Below are 18,984 nucleotides of genomic sequence, written 5' to 3'. Positions count from 1 at the left end.
GCCTAATATAGCACGAACATAGCCGCGAAACCGTACTAATATTTCTGGCGCAAAATCCAAATATTATAAAACAATGATGTTTTAATTCACATTACTCCGATTTTGTATTCAATATTATACAATGCTTTCATTACAAAACTTCAATAAGTCTTTTATTAAACTGATTGTTCGATATTATATAAATAAATTTAAATTCAAAAATTAGAAGTTCCACCGCTACGCGGTGATAGTGTTCCAACTTTATGTATATAAAATGATCAAATTTTAATTTGCAAAAAGAAAGTTAATCAAGAGAATTAACATGAACGTAACTAGAAGTTTGAATAAAAATCAATCTGCTATTTACAATTGTTACATGTTCCTCTATTACGTAGGACCGATACTCTGAATCTACTGGCTAGAATAAATCTGACATCTTGAATAGATTTATTCAAGATGTCAGATCTATTCTATACATTATCTATGATTTTACATTTGTAAATAAAAAGTATTTATTACTAATTGTTATGAGTACATATACTACATTATAACAAATATGTATCAACATCATTATTGAGAATAAGAAGAAATAATTCTTTGAAAATGTCATTAAGAAAGTTTATGCATCCAAGGAATAAATATAAGAAAGTACCAGACTTTAAAGAACTTGCTTTATTGTATTCAGAGTTCCGTGATATTGCAATTGTTGTAAGCTAAATATTTCAATACTTATATTTATTATTTTATTTTTTGATGCAAAATGTAATGTGTATATTTGTTTAATATATAGAATTTAACAGGCAAGATAAAGATTGATTTCAAAAATGAAGAAAGTCTGCGAATACTTACAGAAGTATTATTGAAACATGATTTTAATCTGGAAGTAAAAATACCTGCAAATAAATTAGTACCAACATTGCCATTACGCTTAAATTATATTTTATGGATTGAAGATTTAATGAAACATGCTTCTTTTCACGAAATGAAAGAAGTGATTGGTGTAGATATTGGTATAAATTAAGAATCAAATAACAGTAAAGTATAATATTAAAAAGAATTTTTAATGACAACAATTATACTTTTTTAGGTACTGGTGCAGTTTGCATTTATCCTTTATTATTTGCAAAAATGTATGGAAATCAAATGATTGCTACAGAAGTTGACGAATCAAGTATGCAAACAGCTGTTCAACATGTTGAAAATAATAATTTACAAGACATAATAAAAGGCAAATTAATTATGTATTATATATTAATTATATATATTATTATGTATTATATACATTATATATTATATGTAGTTAATATTGTATATCATATAATACAATATTAACTACATATATTACATGATATATATAATTAAAATATGCATATTTTTTATGTTTGAATATTATTTTTACAGTATGTAAGGTAGATGGAAGCACAATATTGAAGGAAATTATAAAAGAAAATAATGTATATCATTTTACAATGTGTAATCCTCCTTTTTTTGAAATAGAAGGATCATCAGAGAAAGTAATGAAGCGACTACCACCAAGAAATGCTCCAACTGGAAATAAAGTTGAACTTACAGTTGAAGGTGGTGAAAGAGCATTTGTAACACAAATGATTGAAGAGAGTATAGAAATTAAAGACAAAGTAAAAATTTATACTACTATGTTTGGTAGAAGAAGTAATTTATTATTTTTATTAAAATTTCTAAAGAAAAAAGATATAGAAAATTCAACATGGACAGAATTCTGTCAAGGACACACAAAAAGGTGAATGCATCTTTTTAAAGACATCTTTCTGATTTCATGTACTTACGAATTTAATTTTTTTCGTTTTTTTATAGATGGGGATTGGCTTGGTCATTTCTACCCAAAGATGTTATTAATTTGACAAATGCACCTGTTATTCGGAAAAGTGGAGATTACATTGCAAAATTGTTAAGAGAACAACGTCCAACAGAAATACAATTCCCAATGAGACATAAATTTTCTTCTTTTGACAACTTTGTTAATTTTTTAGAAGAAATACTGGAACAATTACAAGTAACATTATACTTATACTTTTTGCAATGCTTTTACATTTATTTTAATTTGACGATTTTTTTATATAGATACAAATCAAGGAATTAAATTTGCCAATTGACGACTTTAATGGTTGGTCGTGTCAACTAATTGCAGAAAATGATACGTGGTCATATGCACGTAGAAAACGTCGATTAGCTCAAAGATTAATAAATCAATCTGTGGATCATGACACAGAATGTACAACTGTAATAAATGATATTGCAGAAAATCCTGCGGAAAAATTATTAAAAAAGAACTCAGGAGATAAAAATGAACCTTTGTTAATATGTAGCTTTTTTGCTGAAATAATTGAACATGAAGAAGCTGAAAATGACGATGTAAAAATATCTATGATCTACGAAAAAGGAACTGGTGGCAAGAATGCCTTGGAAATGTTTCGACAGTATTTAATAAATAAATTGGGTGTTAGAGAATATTTTCAGAAACAACATGAGAAATCGAACAAAAAGAAAAGAAAACGATTAAAAACAAATAAAATTGAAATAAATTCAGAACAAGTTGAAAATTCGCTTAAGAATAATACGGAAACTGTTTAATATGTGAATTTAGGTTCCATAGAAAATAATTTATTTTATACGTAAATTTTATGAAATTATATAACAGGTAACATATATACCAAGTATTCAACTTTATTTATAATGAATAATCCTTACTAACTAGTATTCTTTATCGTACAGTTTGACTAACAAGTGCAGTATAATATCCATGTTATAAAGTATACAAACTTTAAACAGAAACTATTAAAAACTTTTTACTTATTCGTCTTTCATTATTATCATATTCATATTCATATTATGTTACTATCATTATCATTATTATAAACAAACTTAAACCACAAAATAATTTTTTTTATTTAAAATAAGCGTCAACAGATTATCGATATCATTTCTCAACCTAGTTCTTGTGTGATAATATAATAAAATTTCAATATGTTTAATGTTCGTTTTATAACGAATATTGTTTGATAAAGATCAATAAATCAGTAACAGATGATTTTCAATATTTATAATTCTAGAACTAACTGCAGTATTTCTAATAGTAATTAGGAAATTGACGCTACTTCTATAATATATTGATTAATGAGTCATTTTTGATAACCATTCTTAATGATCATGAAGTGTAAAAGCACACTTGTTATACCATGCTTTTCCTGCCACCACTAATTATTGTTTTCTTTCTCGCTGGAAATTCTCTTAAATATAAAATTATTTTCAGATTCAAATCCTCACATAGGGTGACGATAAAACAACGGTGATAAAAAGATGGAGAAAAGCTTTTTACGTGATGTATACAGTATAAAAATGAACACAACTGTATGAATTTGTCTTGTTGAATACAATACAAATTTTGTTCATTATTGATTTCCATGTAATTTCAGTTTTACCTATAAATATTTGTATCGAATTCAACAAGATTAACCTCAGATTAATAGTATCTAAAAATGAAAAACAATTACACATATGACTTCAATATGTATTGATGGCAACTAAAATGGGGAAGTGACAGCGATGCTTAAATGGCACAAAACAATGATTTTGAATATGTATTAATAAAAGAGCCTATCAAAAGTGTAGAAAAAAAAAACAATTGACTTATAATCTACGATAATAAAGTCCATTATTCGTTTTATAGATAATTGCCGTAGCATTTTAATTTCACTGATACAATACGTTCCATTTGAGTTCCGGCATCAATTGTGCAATATGCTGGAACAAATACTAATTTATTGTTTCGTCGATTAATAGAAGTATAACGTATGCAAAATCCATAGTTATTATCGTTATGAAATAGAATTGAGTTTTTAGAAAAAACACGATAATATTAGGCGACATAAATTGTTGTTTATGATTTTACCAAAAAATACTTTCTCTCTGTTCGATTAAGTTCGTAAATCCAATCACGAGTAAAATTTGTGACAAGCATACGCGCTAAGGCAATGAATTTTTTTCATTCAGAATTATTTACATAAATAGAGAATCAATTCAGTCAAATAAATTTTGTAGCTTGACGTATTGTACTTGAGCATCGCGAGCATTAGGAAATCTAGCTCTTTCGAAAAGTTTCAGCTATGCTGTTGTTGATCGCCACCACTATAAAAGTTCGATTTTGGTAGCACTTTATAAATGTATGTACGATACATTAAATAACGATCTTTATCTCGAACAAACACTTGTCATTTTCATTTTATCCCAATCATTATTATATATATATATATAATATATATTAATATATAATATATATATATATTAATATATATAATATATATAATATATATAATATATATAATATATATTAATATATATAATAATATTATATTATATATACCGTACTCGCGTTACTCTTAAAAACGCGGGCAGGGAAAGACTAGGATTCAAAAAAAAACTACTAAGTATCATCAGCGGTTTAAAACAAGCTCAGCTCTCTGCTACTACTGATTCTAACATTGTCTTACTTTCCTCCAATTTTTTCAACTCTTTCTGTACTTCCACCTTCTTTTCTATCTTCTTATTCTCTTTTTCGTCTTTTTTATTCTCTTTCTCTTCTCTTTTGCTCTCTTTTTCATTCTTTTTATTTTCTTTTTCCTCTTTCTTATTTTCTTTCTCTTCTTTCTTATTTTCGTTTTTCTTGTTTCCGTTCTGAAGTACCTTCGTTTCTCTGTCAGGTGTTTGTTCTTTCTGTCGTTTCTCTATTTCCGCCTTGAAATTCTCAATATCCTGTTGGCTGATTTGGACGAATAAAATACCATTAATCACATTCAACATATCAAGTACAGATCCCATACTAGGCGGTTGGACTTGAATCGGTGGTAAGCTAACACCAGATTTTCCAGTGTAAATTTCATTCATCTTTTTCTGTAGTACCACAGCCTGTTGCGTTAAATGTCTCAAACAGTCGCTACTTTCTTTGGTTTTTTCATGGTCTTCACCTAACTGTTGCTTATAAATAGCATAAGTTTCCTTCTCGTTATTTAAAGCTGCTCGAAAATCACCCATACAAGATTGAGTTCTCGCGACTAGATGATAAGAAACAGCAACTTTCAAAGATCGTGGCCCATGATATCGAAGATTTAGGGCCAAAGCATGCTCCAAAAATCGAAGCGATAATTCATATTCTCCAACAGCATGGAGAATCAGCGAAATATTGCTCTAAACAAATAATTAACATCAGTCAAAATTAAAAGTCGAGTTTTTAAGTTTTCATTCCTGTTAAAATTACTTACGTCAAGAAGTGCTACTTCCGGATGATCTTCACCACAAACCAATAACGCTAAATAACGTGCTCTGTACAGTAACCTAAGCGATACAGAGACTTGACCATTGGCAAAAGAATATAGAGCTAGACGAATCTGTTGACATATAAAAATATTATTAAAATAATTTTAAATTATGTATTTTTAATTATTAATTAAATATATTTATTTTGTACTTACATATTCAGTAATAGTATATGGATGATCTATACCGTTAACTCTTTCTGACATAAGGACTGCTTTTTGTTGGGTAGCAAGAGCTTCCGCATGGTCACCCATTATATAATTCAATCGCGCAAGCATTCTAAGGCATTGTGCAATTTCGGGATGCATTGCACCATATACATTATTCAATAAATTGAGTGCTTCGCTAATAAGTTCATATCCATCTTTCAAATAACCTTGTTGAATTTTGCTTTGTCCAGTTGTATAGAAATTATATGCGTCGCTAGCCTGAGTGAAGTAAAAAATAAATTTAAATAATTTATTACGAAAATTTATACGACGTATTTTTTACATTTCAACTGTATTACTTACTCTAGGATTGATATGCTTTACAACAGGGAATATATTTAGTATATCTTCTTCGAAAAACGTAGCTCTGTTCTTATTCTCAAAGTTATATTCCCGTAACAAAATTTGAATGCCAGTCTTTATGCAGAAATTACGAAGCAAAGAAATTTTTTGAAGGTGAAAATGTTCTATAGTGGCATCTAACGATTCCGGACACGGTGTCTCCCAATCGTAATAACTCTTTAGATCTGCTTTAATTTGTTGCCAAAGAGATTTAGGCGTTAAGGAAGCCCATTCCACTTCGGACTGTTGTGGACCATTATTTCTACCTTTTCTTTTATTACGCCGTTTGGCAGTTTTACTTTGAAGCTAGAAAATCCGCCGACAATTATATAAATTTTCATTAAAACAAATTATATTAAATTGACTGATATTATTTTGTAAAAAAAATCATACCTCTTCCAGATTTTGTTGCGGATGAATAATTTGTGCAGAAGAAAATAAACAATTTAAGAAATGACTAATAGCTGCGGAAAGACTCATTAGTTCTGTACCCTAAAAAAGAAAAAAATTAAGTTCATGTTGACACAAAATACAAAATAACATCACTTTAATTTTCACCAATATACCTGCATGTAAAATGTAAAAATGTGTTTCGCTGATCGTAAAATAAGTTCCGAAACAGCAATACGTTTCAGATATTGTAGTTGTGGAACAGTAGATAACATAGCTGCTAATTTACCAAGATATCGTACGTTAATACCTTTGCCGTGTAAAGCTTCCACTAATATACTACCATCCATTGCGGCAGCTGTATGATCTAAACATTCTCGAATCTACGATAAAAAGATTGAAATCAATATATTTTTGAACGAAATTGAACTGATATATCAAATATGAAAATATTCTATAAAAATATTCTAACTTACAAAAGTAGGTATTTGTACGGTAAGTAAAAAGTCTGCGGCATCTTGCACCAATTGTTTTTGTTTTTTTAAAGCAGGACCATTTGGATCTGGATGTTTAACACCCGGTGAAAATACATCCGGATTAAATCTGACGTCAAATTCTGCTTCTCGTAAGCTACCAACTGCTGCTGCAGCCCTTCGAACTATTTCTTTTGTACTTTCTTCCACTAAAAAAAAAAAAAAAAGATTTAATGTAGAATTTAAACAAAGTATTATTTAAATAAAACAAATAATTAAATGACATACATTCTTGCTTCTCTCCGCCAGTGATAGAATCAGTAATACTTTCCACAATCTTTTTGGCTTCATCTGTTTCTATCAAAGTATGAGTAGAATCTTCCTTGTTACTATCCACTGTAACAGCATTTAATTCTTCTCTTTTACCTTCCTGAAATCAACGCAATGTTAAATAGTAATACTATTTAGGACTGATATTTATGAATTTTGATAATTGTTTCTTACCTTAACAGTAGTTTCATTTTCCTTCTGCACTCTTCTTGCAGATGTAAGTTGCTGCAAATGAAAAGCAGCATGTTTAATAAATTGCACATATCTAGCTTCAACAAAGGAGTCGATCAATTCCTGACGAAGGCAAGCTAGTTTATGCTTGTGCTCAATTGGAAAACCTAAAGCTCTAGCTTCTTTGCTCAGTTCAACTCCTTCCACTACGAAAATCACAGGGTGAAAATTTAATAATAATAATAATAATAATAATAATAATAATAATAATAATAATAATAATAATAATAATAATAATAACTAATTTCAGATACATTGTTATAAACTTACATTTGAGGAAATTAACATCAGGAGGAAAAGTTCGTAATAAATCCAACACATAATGTCGAGAATCATTCCCAATTATACCTTTGCATTCTACACTGCTGCAAAGTTCAACCTCCTCCCCAGCATCGTTAATAACTTTGTGAGGAAGAATTTTTAATAGCTGACCAGTTTTATTCAACTGTAAAGCACAATACACATGTGTGATATAAAATTATTCTAGTAATAAATACTTTTTACAGAAGTTACATAAAGTTATTATTGTAAACTAACCAATTCAAGATACTTTGGATGCGAAAGAACCGTTTTCCCAAAATCTATAGAACCGTAAACAACAGATTGCTCCTGCTCGCGTTCCAAGATTCCAGGGATGATTGACTGAGCGGTGACACGATATCCTCTATGCAGAGGAATACGAGTGATTACCACGAAAACTTAACATCCTTTTGATTGAGATTTAAGTTGCGATAGAATACTGAACATCGAACAAGTATGTACAAATGACCCGCTACAAAATACCCACGTCGTACAAATAATGTGATGAAAGGGATGCGTGTATCTAATTTCATACAAACCTGTAATCGATTACAACAGTACCAAGCGTATAAGGACCAGGTAGATCAATGGCAGCATATACTCTAAGACCTTGTAAGTCGTTCTTAGGCGCAACGAAAGCAGCAGCATCGCCGCCGAGTTCCTTATAATGATCTCTGACATCAAACCCAAGAGAGAAGAAAATATTGTTCCAAATAAACATCTGCATCTTTGCCTCCTCACCGGGATTTATTGCCATTACATTACCGTCTATTACGGCTACTGCACCTCGAGTAGCAGCAGCGACAAAATCACTGTGAACCTGAATTTACCCATGTATTGTACAAAACTCAATTACGTTATTGTAGGAATACATTGAGATACAATTAATGTGTTGATCATAGACATACTTTAAAAATAGCACGTTCTCTAAGTAATCTTTCAGGTAAGTTTTTACGAGGTAACTCTCTCGTTGTTTGCAACTCCTCGTTCCAATCTCGAGTTTGGCCAGGTATATGTTCTTCGTATCCCAATTTAGAAGAGAAAGCTGTTCACAAATAAACGAAATGGATGATCAAACATAAAATCATGATGCAACATAATTAACACCTTAATATTAATCATTAATCAACTAATCGGTTAATTTCAAGTATGAACTTCACGAAAACTGAAGTTGGTAATAAAACATATGATTGTAATAATTCAATAATAAAATAAAAAATATAATTCAAGTAATATACGATAACCATATGCGAGTAATATAGAATTTAATGTTTTGTTAATTTGTATAAAACGAAACGTACTATCTTCAGCGCGTATTGCATCAATTGTATGTTCAATTTGAGGTGCACACCAGGCATAAAGTTGATAAGGTGTGGCTACTCGTTCAAATGGATGTCTCTGCGTTCTTCGTCTTTGCATAGCAACGAAACCCCGTTTGAAAGCCGGACTGAGTTGGTTCAGTAATTCAATTAAACTATGACACAGATGACTCGGAGTCGCCGGTTTTGGATTAAATACTTCTTTTGTCGATTGATTGAGGAAGAAACCTCTGGCACACGCGGTCAAATAATATTGCTTGTCTTCTAACGTTACCACGTGTAAGTATAATAAATCACCGTGCAGTTTTCTGTGACCGGGTGGTGGATTCCATCCGGATGTTGTTAATACCTATAATAAATAAATTAATCAACTAAGCATGTATATAAATAATACATTAAATAATAAACATTTATATGTGTTATGTATATTAGTATATGTGTTATGTATATTACTTTTAAACAAGGAGGACATTTTTGTTCTTTGGCTTGCGGTTGTAAGGGTAACAATGGTCTATCTTTACAGCCAGGTATAATATAATCAGGCGGAGTACAATCAACCGAGTCTGCTCTGGTCTTTTTCTTCTCAAGGATATCACCATTGGTAACTACATTTAGAAACGATAAACTGCTACATTCGACGCCGTTGTAAGCGTCCGCTGGATCCACAGATTTCAATAAATCTCGGACGTGTCGAACATGTATACGAGCTTCTCGCATAGTGTACGGTTCTTCCACGACTTTAATAACTGAACCTTCTTTTAGGCCTTCGATATTCTTTAACTCGGCAAAGTTATCCAGTGTGTTACCATCGAGTTGAAGGGAGAAGCATGTGCGGTGACAGGTGTCCTCGCGATCCATGAGTAACTGGTGGATTTCCTGAAAAATAATAATAATAATAAAATTTATTACTTACTTCTTTTTTTATTTTCTATCATCGTAAGTAGAAAGCATAAATCTTCTTTTATCATATAGGAAAAAATGCTTAAACGTGTGATTACTTACCTGAACCAACTCCATGCTGGAAACTTGGATATCAAAGGGTTCAGCACCTGGACTAACAATCTTAACAGTGAATCCCATATCTTGAATGAAAACGATTTCTTGTTCACTTCCAGCATCCTTATCATTATCCTCTTTCTCACTCTTATCCTTTTTCTTGTTCTTGTCTTCTTCCTTTTCTTCCTTCTCTTTCTCTTTTTCTTTCTCGTTCCCTTTCTCTTTCGTGGCTTCGACTTCACCTTTCTCAACGACGTTCTTCGCGGCTGTGCTCGTACTTCCGGTTTCCTCCGCAGTTTCCTTCATATCTAAACATAAGAATCCACAAATTTTTACTCAAACATTGAAGTTTATAAAACCGTTAATCACTAAATTAAGTTATATATATAAAGTTAAGATTAATCAAAAAATTATATTAAATTATATTAACCAAATACACAAAATGGATGACATAAGAATATTTTTACTTGTATTTTACATAATACATACCAAGATTATTTTCAATCTATATTAGCCAAGGTCTCATTAACATTTTTGCAATTTTATCGCAAATTTACAGCATGTATTAAATACCGTAGCATTAAAAATAGAACTATATTAGAATTATTTATACAGTTCTAGCAAGAATTAGTGAAATCATGAAACAACCAAAATAATAACAAATATTTTAGTCAAAACTTTAATTTTGATAATATTTTAGTCAAAACTATTAATTTTGATAATATTTTAAATTACTATCTTCTTTCTTTAAATGAATATTACGAGCCATCTATTTTTTTACGTACTTTCAATATCTGTATATCTTTTTTTAATAAATGACGATATTTCAACACAGATAACAGCAATAATAATGAGTAATCAAATTCACTTATTATTTCCATGGAAACAAGATGCATTTTCGACTAGACACGACAGTGAACATCCGTGGGGCTGCCACTTGCATTCACCAATGTACTTATAAATAAACGGCAATGTAAATAGTCCGCACTCAAATGCCGTACTAATTTTATCGATACTATGTTTGCGATATATATCCATTTCTGGCATATGTCAATCTTAAGTGAATTATAACATTGATTACAACTCATAACGAGGCAGTCCGCTTATCAGTAACTATCTTATGTTGATGATGCGTCTCGAATGTACATGTTTCAAATAAAATTTATACCTGTGAAACCTTGATCTTTACTGGCCTTCACTTGACAATAATTTGTACATAATTCAGTAATAATTGAAATTAAAGACATATATAGAAGTGTAATTCGATAACAATTGGAATTGAAGACATACATAGAATGAAATTTTAATTGATGAAAAGTTGAATTTTTAACATTTACTTTGTGATTGATGATTACGATGGATTGTGATGACTGTAAAAATAAATAATACGTGTATGTTACAACCTATAGCATACAGATATTAGATATTTATGATGCATTTACTTTTTACTAAAAATAAGATTAATATTAATAATTGTTTGATCAATAAATAAAGAAAGGAAAAAGAAAAACAACTAGAATAGGTATATATTACGCTATCATATTTTCAATATGTATTAAATAAATACTTTAGCATTTAGATGCTCTAAAATAAATGGTAATTATTGAATACCTGTTGCGAATTTATTGGCAAACTTCCAAATTTCGACACTATTTCTTAAAGTATTGTAAAAGATGATTTACTAAGAATGATTTGAAAGAACTGAAAGATTTAATAAGAATGCAAATAAATGAAAATAATATACGTAAGATTAAAATTATACGTAAGATTAAAAACGTTTATTCTCAAGTATATTCATCCATTTTGATGTTATTGTAATGGTTATTGATTGTTCATCGAATTATCTTCAATCAAAAATCATTGATCTTAGAGGGCGTTCACCCAGGAATATCAAGATTGAAAGAAAATTGAAACAGAACAATATATGAAACACTTAGATGCAATCTTTCTGAAATAACAATTAATTTTTTCTAAGCAAAAAATCTCTGAACATTTACAAAAATATTACGTGCATAATAACATTTATTTTTACAAGATCAATATAAAAATTTGTATAGCGGATCATACGAATCTTTTCAAAATATTTAAGAATCTAAAGTATTTATAGTTGTAATGATGTGAACAGCTTTTATCAGTTTTTTTCTTCTGTTGCTGGAATTATCTTATCGTCTACATTAAATCTTTCGGTTGTACGGTCCTACGAACACATATATTGTATTACAGCAATTTATCTTAGACACGAATTACTTTATCGCATTCTTATCGTACATCTTACTATTTTGTACAAAAACTGTTCCTTTTTTTCAAGTTTCTCTATTACTAAAAGAAGAGATAAGAAATTATGAAAAAGGCTCGAAGATAAGAAGCTAAAGCGTTAAAGAAAAAAGCTTTTTGAACGCGATTTTATATTTCCCATTTTACTTAACAAATTCCTCTAAAGTTCTACTTTTTTACAAATTTTTTTACCGGAAAAAATTATAAAATAAAAGAATACTTATTATTTATTTTTTTTAGAAAACAAGATTATCAAATATTCTACTTAATAGCTTTTAACAAAAATAAATCGTAAGGATCATTAATAAAAAGAAATATTGATAATATTATTTAGATTAAAAATTCAAGAATCGATATAAAAGGAAATAATATCGATCAAAGAAGAATGGCAATATGTTGTAGATGATGATGTTAACATACAATCACAGGTATTCCAATCGATATGTAAACATCAAACTCAATAAGTACCGACCAGTAAATTACACGTGTCAGAGAATGTAATATTATTTCATTATTACAGTCAGAAGGCAGTTTCGAAACCATTCACGAGATGACTGCTCATAAACAGATTGATAAGAATCATTATAAATCTCAAGTTCAGATACATATTCAAAGCAACTAATCTTAACTTAAGAAAATATCGAAAATATATCAAATACATATGCAGAATCAAATTGATAATCATAGTAACATATCACAAATAAATTACAAAGAAAGCTTTGTCTAATTTATTTAAAGTATTTCGATGAAAAAATTTTCACATGTAAAAACGCTTACATAAGCATTTTATGATATGTTTATGAAAGTAAAATCAATTAACATGTCTATATTAATTGTTGAACGTGCATATATATGTCTATCAAAGATTTAATTTACGAAATTTTTAAATTGCATAAGATGGTTCAATAAAATGTAATTTTAATGTATCAGAAACTAAAGACATAAGGGAAATAACGTCAGCAGGAATACCGATAACCCCTAGTATCGATAATTCTTTGCAATTCACTATTGTTCTTTCAAAACATAACCTTTATAAAAGTTTATAAATCACTGTTCTAGCATCATTAAAACTCGATCCTTTTTTTTCCTTTATTTTATTAAATAATTATAAAATATTTTATAATATATTTTGATTATGAAAAATGATCAACTTAAATATGTAAAGATATACATAAATAAAAAAAATATATATTTATATTATACATATAATATATTTATCTATGTACATGTATTCATTCATTATGCACATATGTTCATTATATATTCATTTATATATAATAAAATTGCAAACTAACTTAAGATTACAAAATATTATATATAAATTGACGTAGTTTTATAAAAAAAAAAGTACACTATTTTTGTCAAATTAACTAAAATAGAACATATTTCATGATAAAAACATTCTTTTAAAAAATATTTTAACATCTTTCATAATTTAAAATTTCCTTGTTACTACGCCTATGCGCGAAAGGTCATTAACATGCACGTGTTTTCCTTCGGCTCCTTTTTCACGAAATAAGAGTTCTAAAACAAGATTAAATTAAGAGAACGGACCTAGCGTCAATCGACAGTGATGAACACATCTCTCCCGAAAAATTTATAGCTTTTTCTCAAAAACCACATTTCTTTTCCATTGACAGTTAGATCTCGAAAATAAAACTACTCAAACTGAATAGGAGAATCTACATAACACAATTTACATAATTCCTATTATTCTCAGATATGCTACGCCTATTTCGAACCTATATAATCACGTGTATGTGTATACATAAGGATATATGAATGCCACGAACTGAAATATTACCATAAAAATTATCTACATTTGATAATCAACAGTCATTAGATTACGTAAATTGTATAAAAATACTCGGGATGCATACAGTCTTCAAAAATACATAAAACGATAAAATTACTAGACTGTATATTAATACATGAACAGCATTGTTACTGTTAGAATAAATTTAAACATAAATTTCTACTTGATTCATTGGGGTCATAAAGGCATTTATTTTGTATAAACATTCTTCATGACCCGGCATTTATTTAATATTTACAAACGTGACAGAATAATAACAGAAAGTTCTAACAACTGACAAAGCGTGTTCCGCAAGTGTGAAAATTTTAAAATTTCATAGACATTTAAAATGAATGATTAAGCAGGGCAGGTAACGTAGTTTCATCATCCAGGAAGAAACTAATCACGTGCTTCAAATTAATTTCCTTCGTGTGATCGGAACGATCTGCCTCCGACTCGATATACCTAGATGCAAAATACGGAAAAGTAACGAGAAAAGGTTAAATGGAGATTGCACATCGATTGGGAGATGCGTCTTTAGGGAAGAGGTATGTCAAACGATACGTTTGTGCATTCTTGTGCAACTGCTTGCAAAACGAGGGCCAAGAATAACGAGGAGGACGAAGTCGTTATTCTCGGTGATAATCGGGCGGAGAAAGAGGCAAAGATTCGTCTGCTAGTTCTGATCATGTCTTCTGCTAGTTTCTCTCTTGGAAAAAGCCTCACATGACCCCGCACTACATAGATTCGCGCAATGCGCGCGTTACATAACACCGAGGGCCCGGCTTTTGGCTAAGGCGGCATCGTTAAAGGTGTACATTAAAACGGACAGAACATGGTAACCTGATCGAATCATTATATAACGTGATCGGTCATACGCTGCCTAACCATGAAAAATAAGGAAATGTACAGTTGCCGATCATAAAATCTATACTAACCAGTGCTGGTTCGTCTTTCACTGCTATTGAGCAGAGGGATTTTCATACTCCCATTTTCCGCGGAGGTCTCTATCTGTGCGCCCAATGTCATCTTTCTTTGACAATCTCTATCAAGCTTTTAAACGACTCTAGAAACAAGCACGTTTTTATTATTCACAGTGACACGCGCGCACACTTCGTAAAAATTATACACCCAAAAGAACGAAACGTCCCGAACTCTTTTCACGAGGCAGCACACTAACTCTGAGGCACACCGAGCCGCTTTTCTCTACTGCACGTGCGTTTCGAACGAAGTACAAAGTCTAATACACATGATTGGTTATCACGTCTAGCAGGTTATCGAATCGGCGCATTCGATTGGTGCTGCCCGTCACGTGACTAGCCCCTCGTTATTCTTCAAACGATTATTATTTGTCGTTGCCAGTGTACCAAACGGTGCGGTTCCTTTTGAAGTTGGACGTTATTAGAACGTTCCTCCGTTGGTAGATATTGGCAGAAGTGATGTTTTTTGGTATCTAACAAAACAGAATTAAAATTACTAGATGTCGAATTACTAACCTTCTGTTAGAATTTGAATAAGAAATTCTTTATACTTTATTTAAGAAAACTGTTATACATTTTATAAGAAAATATTTTTTGAAAGAAAAAAGTAAATTGAAAGGAATTGATAGGAGATTAACGTCTTATCTGTTAAATTCATATTAAAGTGTACGAAAGCGAGGTTAAGCGTCTGATAGAATGTCGGCAGAAGAATCTCCAAATTTGCGTTTAGGACCTGATCCTAATGTCACTTATCCAATTCAAGTACAATACTGTGGAAATTGCTCTCTTCCTATTGAGGTAAGACAATCTTGAACGATAGGTATCTGACATTTGTACTGTATGACAAAAAGATAATGCTTAGATTTTTTGAAAATTTAATTCGCATTTCCATTACAGTATTGTGAGTATTATCCAGAATATGAAAAATGTAAGCAGTGGTTAGAAAGGAATTTACCAACAGAATTTGAGAAAGTTAAATTAGGTAATTATAATTTTTATGGTATTATTCTCAAATTGGAAATTTTACTATTGCAATCATATAATTTTATTTACTTATGAGCAGTAGAAGATAATACCACAGAGACGAGTGGAGGTGAAGATGAAAAGAAACGACAAAAACGTGGTGGTAAAGGTATGCTTAAGACAAAGAAAAAGGAAGATGTTCCAAAATTAGTGACTGTCTCTAGAGCACCTAGAGGGAAAAAGAAATCTGTTACAGTTGTCACTGGTCTTAGCACTTTTGGTAATATGAAACATTTATTTATAGAAATTCCTTTTAAATGAGATAATTGCTCAATTATTTTAACTAAATTAATCAAAACTTTATTTGTATTACAGACATAGATCTAAAAGTAGCTGCAAAATTTTTTGGTAGTAAATTTGCATGTGGATCTAGTGTAACAGGAGATGATGAAATAGTTATACAGGGAGATGTAAAAGATGAATTATTTGAAGTAATTCCAGAAAAATGGCCACAAGTAAGAACAATAATTAGCTTTCTGAATAATAAAATAAATAATACAACTATAACATTTCATTCATTTTTAGATTGATGAAGATTCTATAGATGACCTAGGGGATCAGAAAAGATAATGAGCCAACCAAAAGTTTACTTACATAATGTATTTAATATTATATCATTTTCATTTTTGTTTAATATAAATAAAATGTACATAAAGTATAAAAAATGTTTTTTTAAAGATTTGTACAGTTAAAATAGTTTTACAATTGTGCTATCCATCTTGTTCATCTTCACCTAAAAAGTTTGCTACTACCTGAAGTAAAGAATTTACTTCATCATCAGTTAAACGATCTTCACTATCCTCTATAATCTAAAAAATATACAGCATTACATGTAAATATATATAGTAATACATAGTAATATTTCTAAATATATTTCATATTAGAAATTTCAAATTACCAGTTGTATTTCAAGAGGTGTTTTAGGAGACATATTTAAAAGAGTCAATTTTTCACACTTTGTCAAATTATAAGGTTCTAATGCTTTTAGAAAGCCTCTAATTTTTTCAGGTATTTGTCTTTTACATGGAGTCTCTTCTAAATATCTTACAGTTTGATATGTTATACTTGCTAATTGATTTTGTTTCATTTTTTGCTTTTTATCTGACTTTATATTTTGCAGAATATTTAAAACTTCATAATTGCTTAAATACGCCGAACAATCCTTGAGCCTAAAGTATAAAATTTATTTTGAAAATATTTAAAATCTACTCTCTAAAGTAATTATAAATATAAAGAAATAGTTACTTACACTTCCATATTGTATACTTTGAAAATTATATGCAATTGTGGTTCTTACATATTCTCATTCCAACTCTCTAATGTCTCTTTCTACGACAGGCAACCATGATGCGAGATAATGGCTCCATCTAATGTCGCGTCCTCGTAGTGATCGTTCAACAAATGCAAGTTCAACATCTTCAATCTCCAATAATCATAGGGCATAGCTCTAATTCTAAGATGGGTACGATCACTGGTACCCATCTTTTGAGTTCCTCACACAAGCGTCTGGGACAGGAGTCATCACCAGAATCGCCTACTATGAGTCTGTCTCCGAGACGAAATGCAAACTCTAAACACACGACATGACTCCTCTCCTTCACATTCATCGGGCGTGAATATTTGTGCTCCTTAGCTGAAATGTTCCTCTCTGAGATGTAACACATTGTTATAAATATAATATAATATAAAAATTTATTAAACCATATTGATAAATCTCATATTGATAATTTCCATTAACTATTTATAATATTTAGTTGAGAAAACGAATATAATACAGTTAAGATATAAGATTTATTTGTGAATTCTTTGGCTCAGAGGGCGTTATTAATATATATATAATATGCGCAAAACGCAAAATTTGAAACTTCGCGCTCGACAATTGTTCAATAATCTTTACATGCGACACGCAGTTCTCTAGAATTCTCATTACTTTATAATGCTTTTTATTATTCTAATGCTTTTCGAAATGGTTAAAATACTTTATATATATATATAAAACAACGAAATTAATTTCATAATGCGATAAATATACTTCATAATTTTCGTGTTTAATACTTCTGATATATTCCAAGATATATTCTGTAGTAACAGAACTAATTATAAGAACGAAAACTTCTCTGATGGAATCTGTGTGAAAAAATTAGCAGGATGTGTAAATCTTAATCGGAGTTTTGAAATCGATTGAGAAGCCATTGGAAGAATATACATATAAATATAGATCCATTGTAATCACATTTATGGAATAGTAGAATGCTAAATACATGAAGATTACACTGGATTATTTGGACTCCAATGTGTGTATGCATGTGTATGCAGTCTTACGGTCCATGGCTGATTATAGTTATATTTTGAATTTTGCAAGGCTGTAGATTGGTAATTTGTAGCCCCTTTATGGTACTCGCAAGAAAGAAAATATGCTAATTATATTTATAGTGTTATTGATTAGTTATTATTATTTAACATACTCTAACATTTATCGACAGAATTTCTTTATTATATTATAATATTTCATTAATTAGTAATTTTAATTTTAATGATTTTGATGTATACTACATAAAGTAAATCATACGTGACTATCTAATAGTGGAAACTGTTTTTTATTACTATACTAAAATATTACCATACTATACATTACATCATGTACATTTAATTTAATATTTCTTAATATATATAAAACCTCAATGATTTCTTTCTTTTTATGATTCTTTCAAATTTTATAAAAGTACGTGTATATATATATTTTCATATTCCAAATAACAAATCTCATTGCAAGATTCTGCGGTAGCATCACATAAAGTCGAGTTAAAGAATATTACTGCCATTAAAAATTTTTCTAATTTCAGCGAGCAGATAAATTTTATATGAACTTGAAATTACGAAAAATCTACGTCACCGACGTAAAATTTTTATATGTCTACGAGCGAATTTGAAGAAATTTTATGTTATGGGCCTCTAATGTGATAGTTACGTACCTATGGAATGTTAACACGACCT

General features: G+C 29.8%; 4 protein-coding genes across 6 annotated transcripts; 2 read left to right on the top strand and 2 right to left on the bottom strand.

Moving 5' to 3' along the window:
- The first annotated feature begins 196 nt into the window (after window positions 1–196).
- On the top strand, window positions 197–3,689 carry LOC122532956 (U6 small nuclear RNA (adenine-(43)-N(6))-methyltransferase). 3 transcript variants are annotated; one of them, XM_043662182.1, is made up of 7 exons: window positions 197–687; window positions 770–989; window positions 1,067–1,207; window positions 1,477–1,738; window positions 1,813–2,011; window positions 2,080–2,656; window positions 3,269–3,689. In XM_043662182.1, the coding sequence occupies exons 1-6, from the start codon at window positions 583–585 to the stop codon at window positions 2,587–2,589; spliced, it is 1,437 nt and encodes a 478-aa protein (XP_043518117.1). In that variant the 5' UTR covers window positions 197–582; the 3' UTR covers window positions 2,590–2,656; window positions 3,269–3,689. The 3 variants fall into 3 exon arrangements, with proteins under 3 accessions (XP_043518117.1, XP_043518116.1, XP_043518118.1); XM_043662181.1 differs by having other exon boundaries at window positions 200–687; window positions 1,381–1,738; XM_043662183.1 differs by having other exon boundaries at window positions 568–687; window positions 780–989; window positions 1,381–1,738.
- Window positions 2,663–15,221, bottom strand: LOC122532953 (clustered mitochondria protein homolog). Its single transcript, XM_043662168.1, has 18 exons — window positions 14,926–15,221; window positions 9,925–10,226; window positions 9,376–9,798; window positions 8,905–9,271; window positions 8,512–8,648; window positions 8,143–8,423; window positions 7,841–7,967; window positions 7,574–7,748; window positions 7,247–7,449; window positions 7,031–7,172; window positions 6,746–6,951; window positions 6,446–6,652; window positions 6,273–6,371; window positions 5,841–6,185; window positions 5,484–5,756; window positions 5,274–5,399; window positions 4,370–5,199; window positions 2,663–4,251 (listed from the first exon to the last, which is right to left on the bottom strand). The coding sequence occupies exons 1-17, from the start codon at window positions 15,014–15,016 to the stop codon at window positions 4,468–4,470; spliced, it is 4,236 nt and encodes a 1,411-aa protein (XP_043518103.1). The 5' UTR covers window positions 15,017–15,221; the 3' UTR covers window positions 2,663–4,251; window positions 4,370–4,467.
- A 213-nt stretch (window positions 15,222–15,434) lies between these two features.
- LOC122532959 (density-regulated protein homolog) lies at window positions 15,435–16,655 on the top strand. The gene is made up of 5 exons (XM_043662186.1): window positions 15,435–15,765; window positions 15,865–15,949; window positions 16,031–16,210; window positions 16,306–16,445; window positions 16,516–16,655. The coding sequence occupies exons 1-5, from the start codon at window positions 15,664–15,666 to the stop codon at window positions 16,558–16,560; spliced, it is 552 nt and encodes a 183-aa protein (XP_043518121.1). The 5' UTR covers window positions 15,435–15,663; the 3' UTR covers window positions 16,561–16,655.
- On the bottom strand, window positions 16,576–17,390 carry LOC122532962 (DNA-directed RNA polymerase III subunit RPC9). Its single transcript, XM_043662188.1, has 3 exons — window positions 17,240–17,390; window positions 16,889–17,159; window positions 16,576–16,799 (listed from the first exon to the last, which is right to left on the bottom strand). The coding sequence occupies exons 1-3, from the start codon at window positions 17,245–17,247 to the stop codon at window positions 16,701–16,703; spliced, it is 378 nt and encodes a 125-aa protein (XP_043518123.1). The 5' UTR covers window positions 17,248–17,390; the 3' UTR covers window positions 16,576–16,700.
- Between the last annotated feature and the right edge of the window lie 1,594 nt (window positions 17,391–18,984).

The sequence above is a fragment of the Frieseomelitta varia genome, unplaced genomic scaffold (assembly GCF_011392965.1).
Source record: "Frieseomelitta varia isolate USP_RPSP 00005682 unplaced genomic scaffold, Fvar_1.2 scaffold_485, whole genome shotgun sequence".
Lineage (NCBI taxonomy): Eukaryota > Metazoa > Arthropoda > Insecta > Hymenoptera > Apidae > Frieseomelitta > Frieseomelitta varia.
This window is presented reverse-complemented; position numbering and strand designations above follow the sequence as displayed.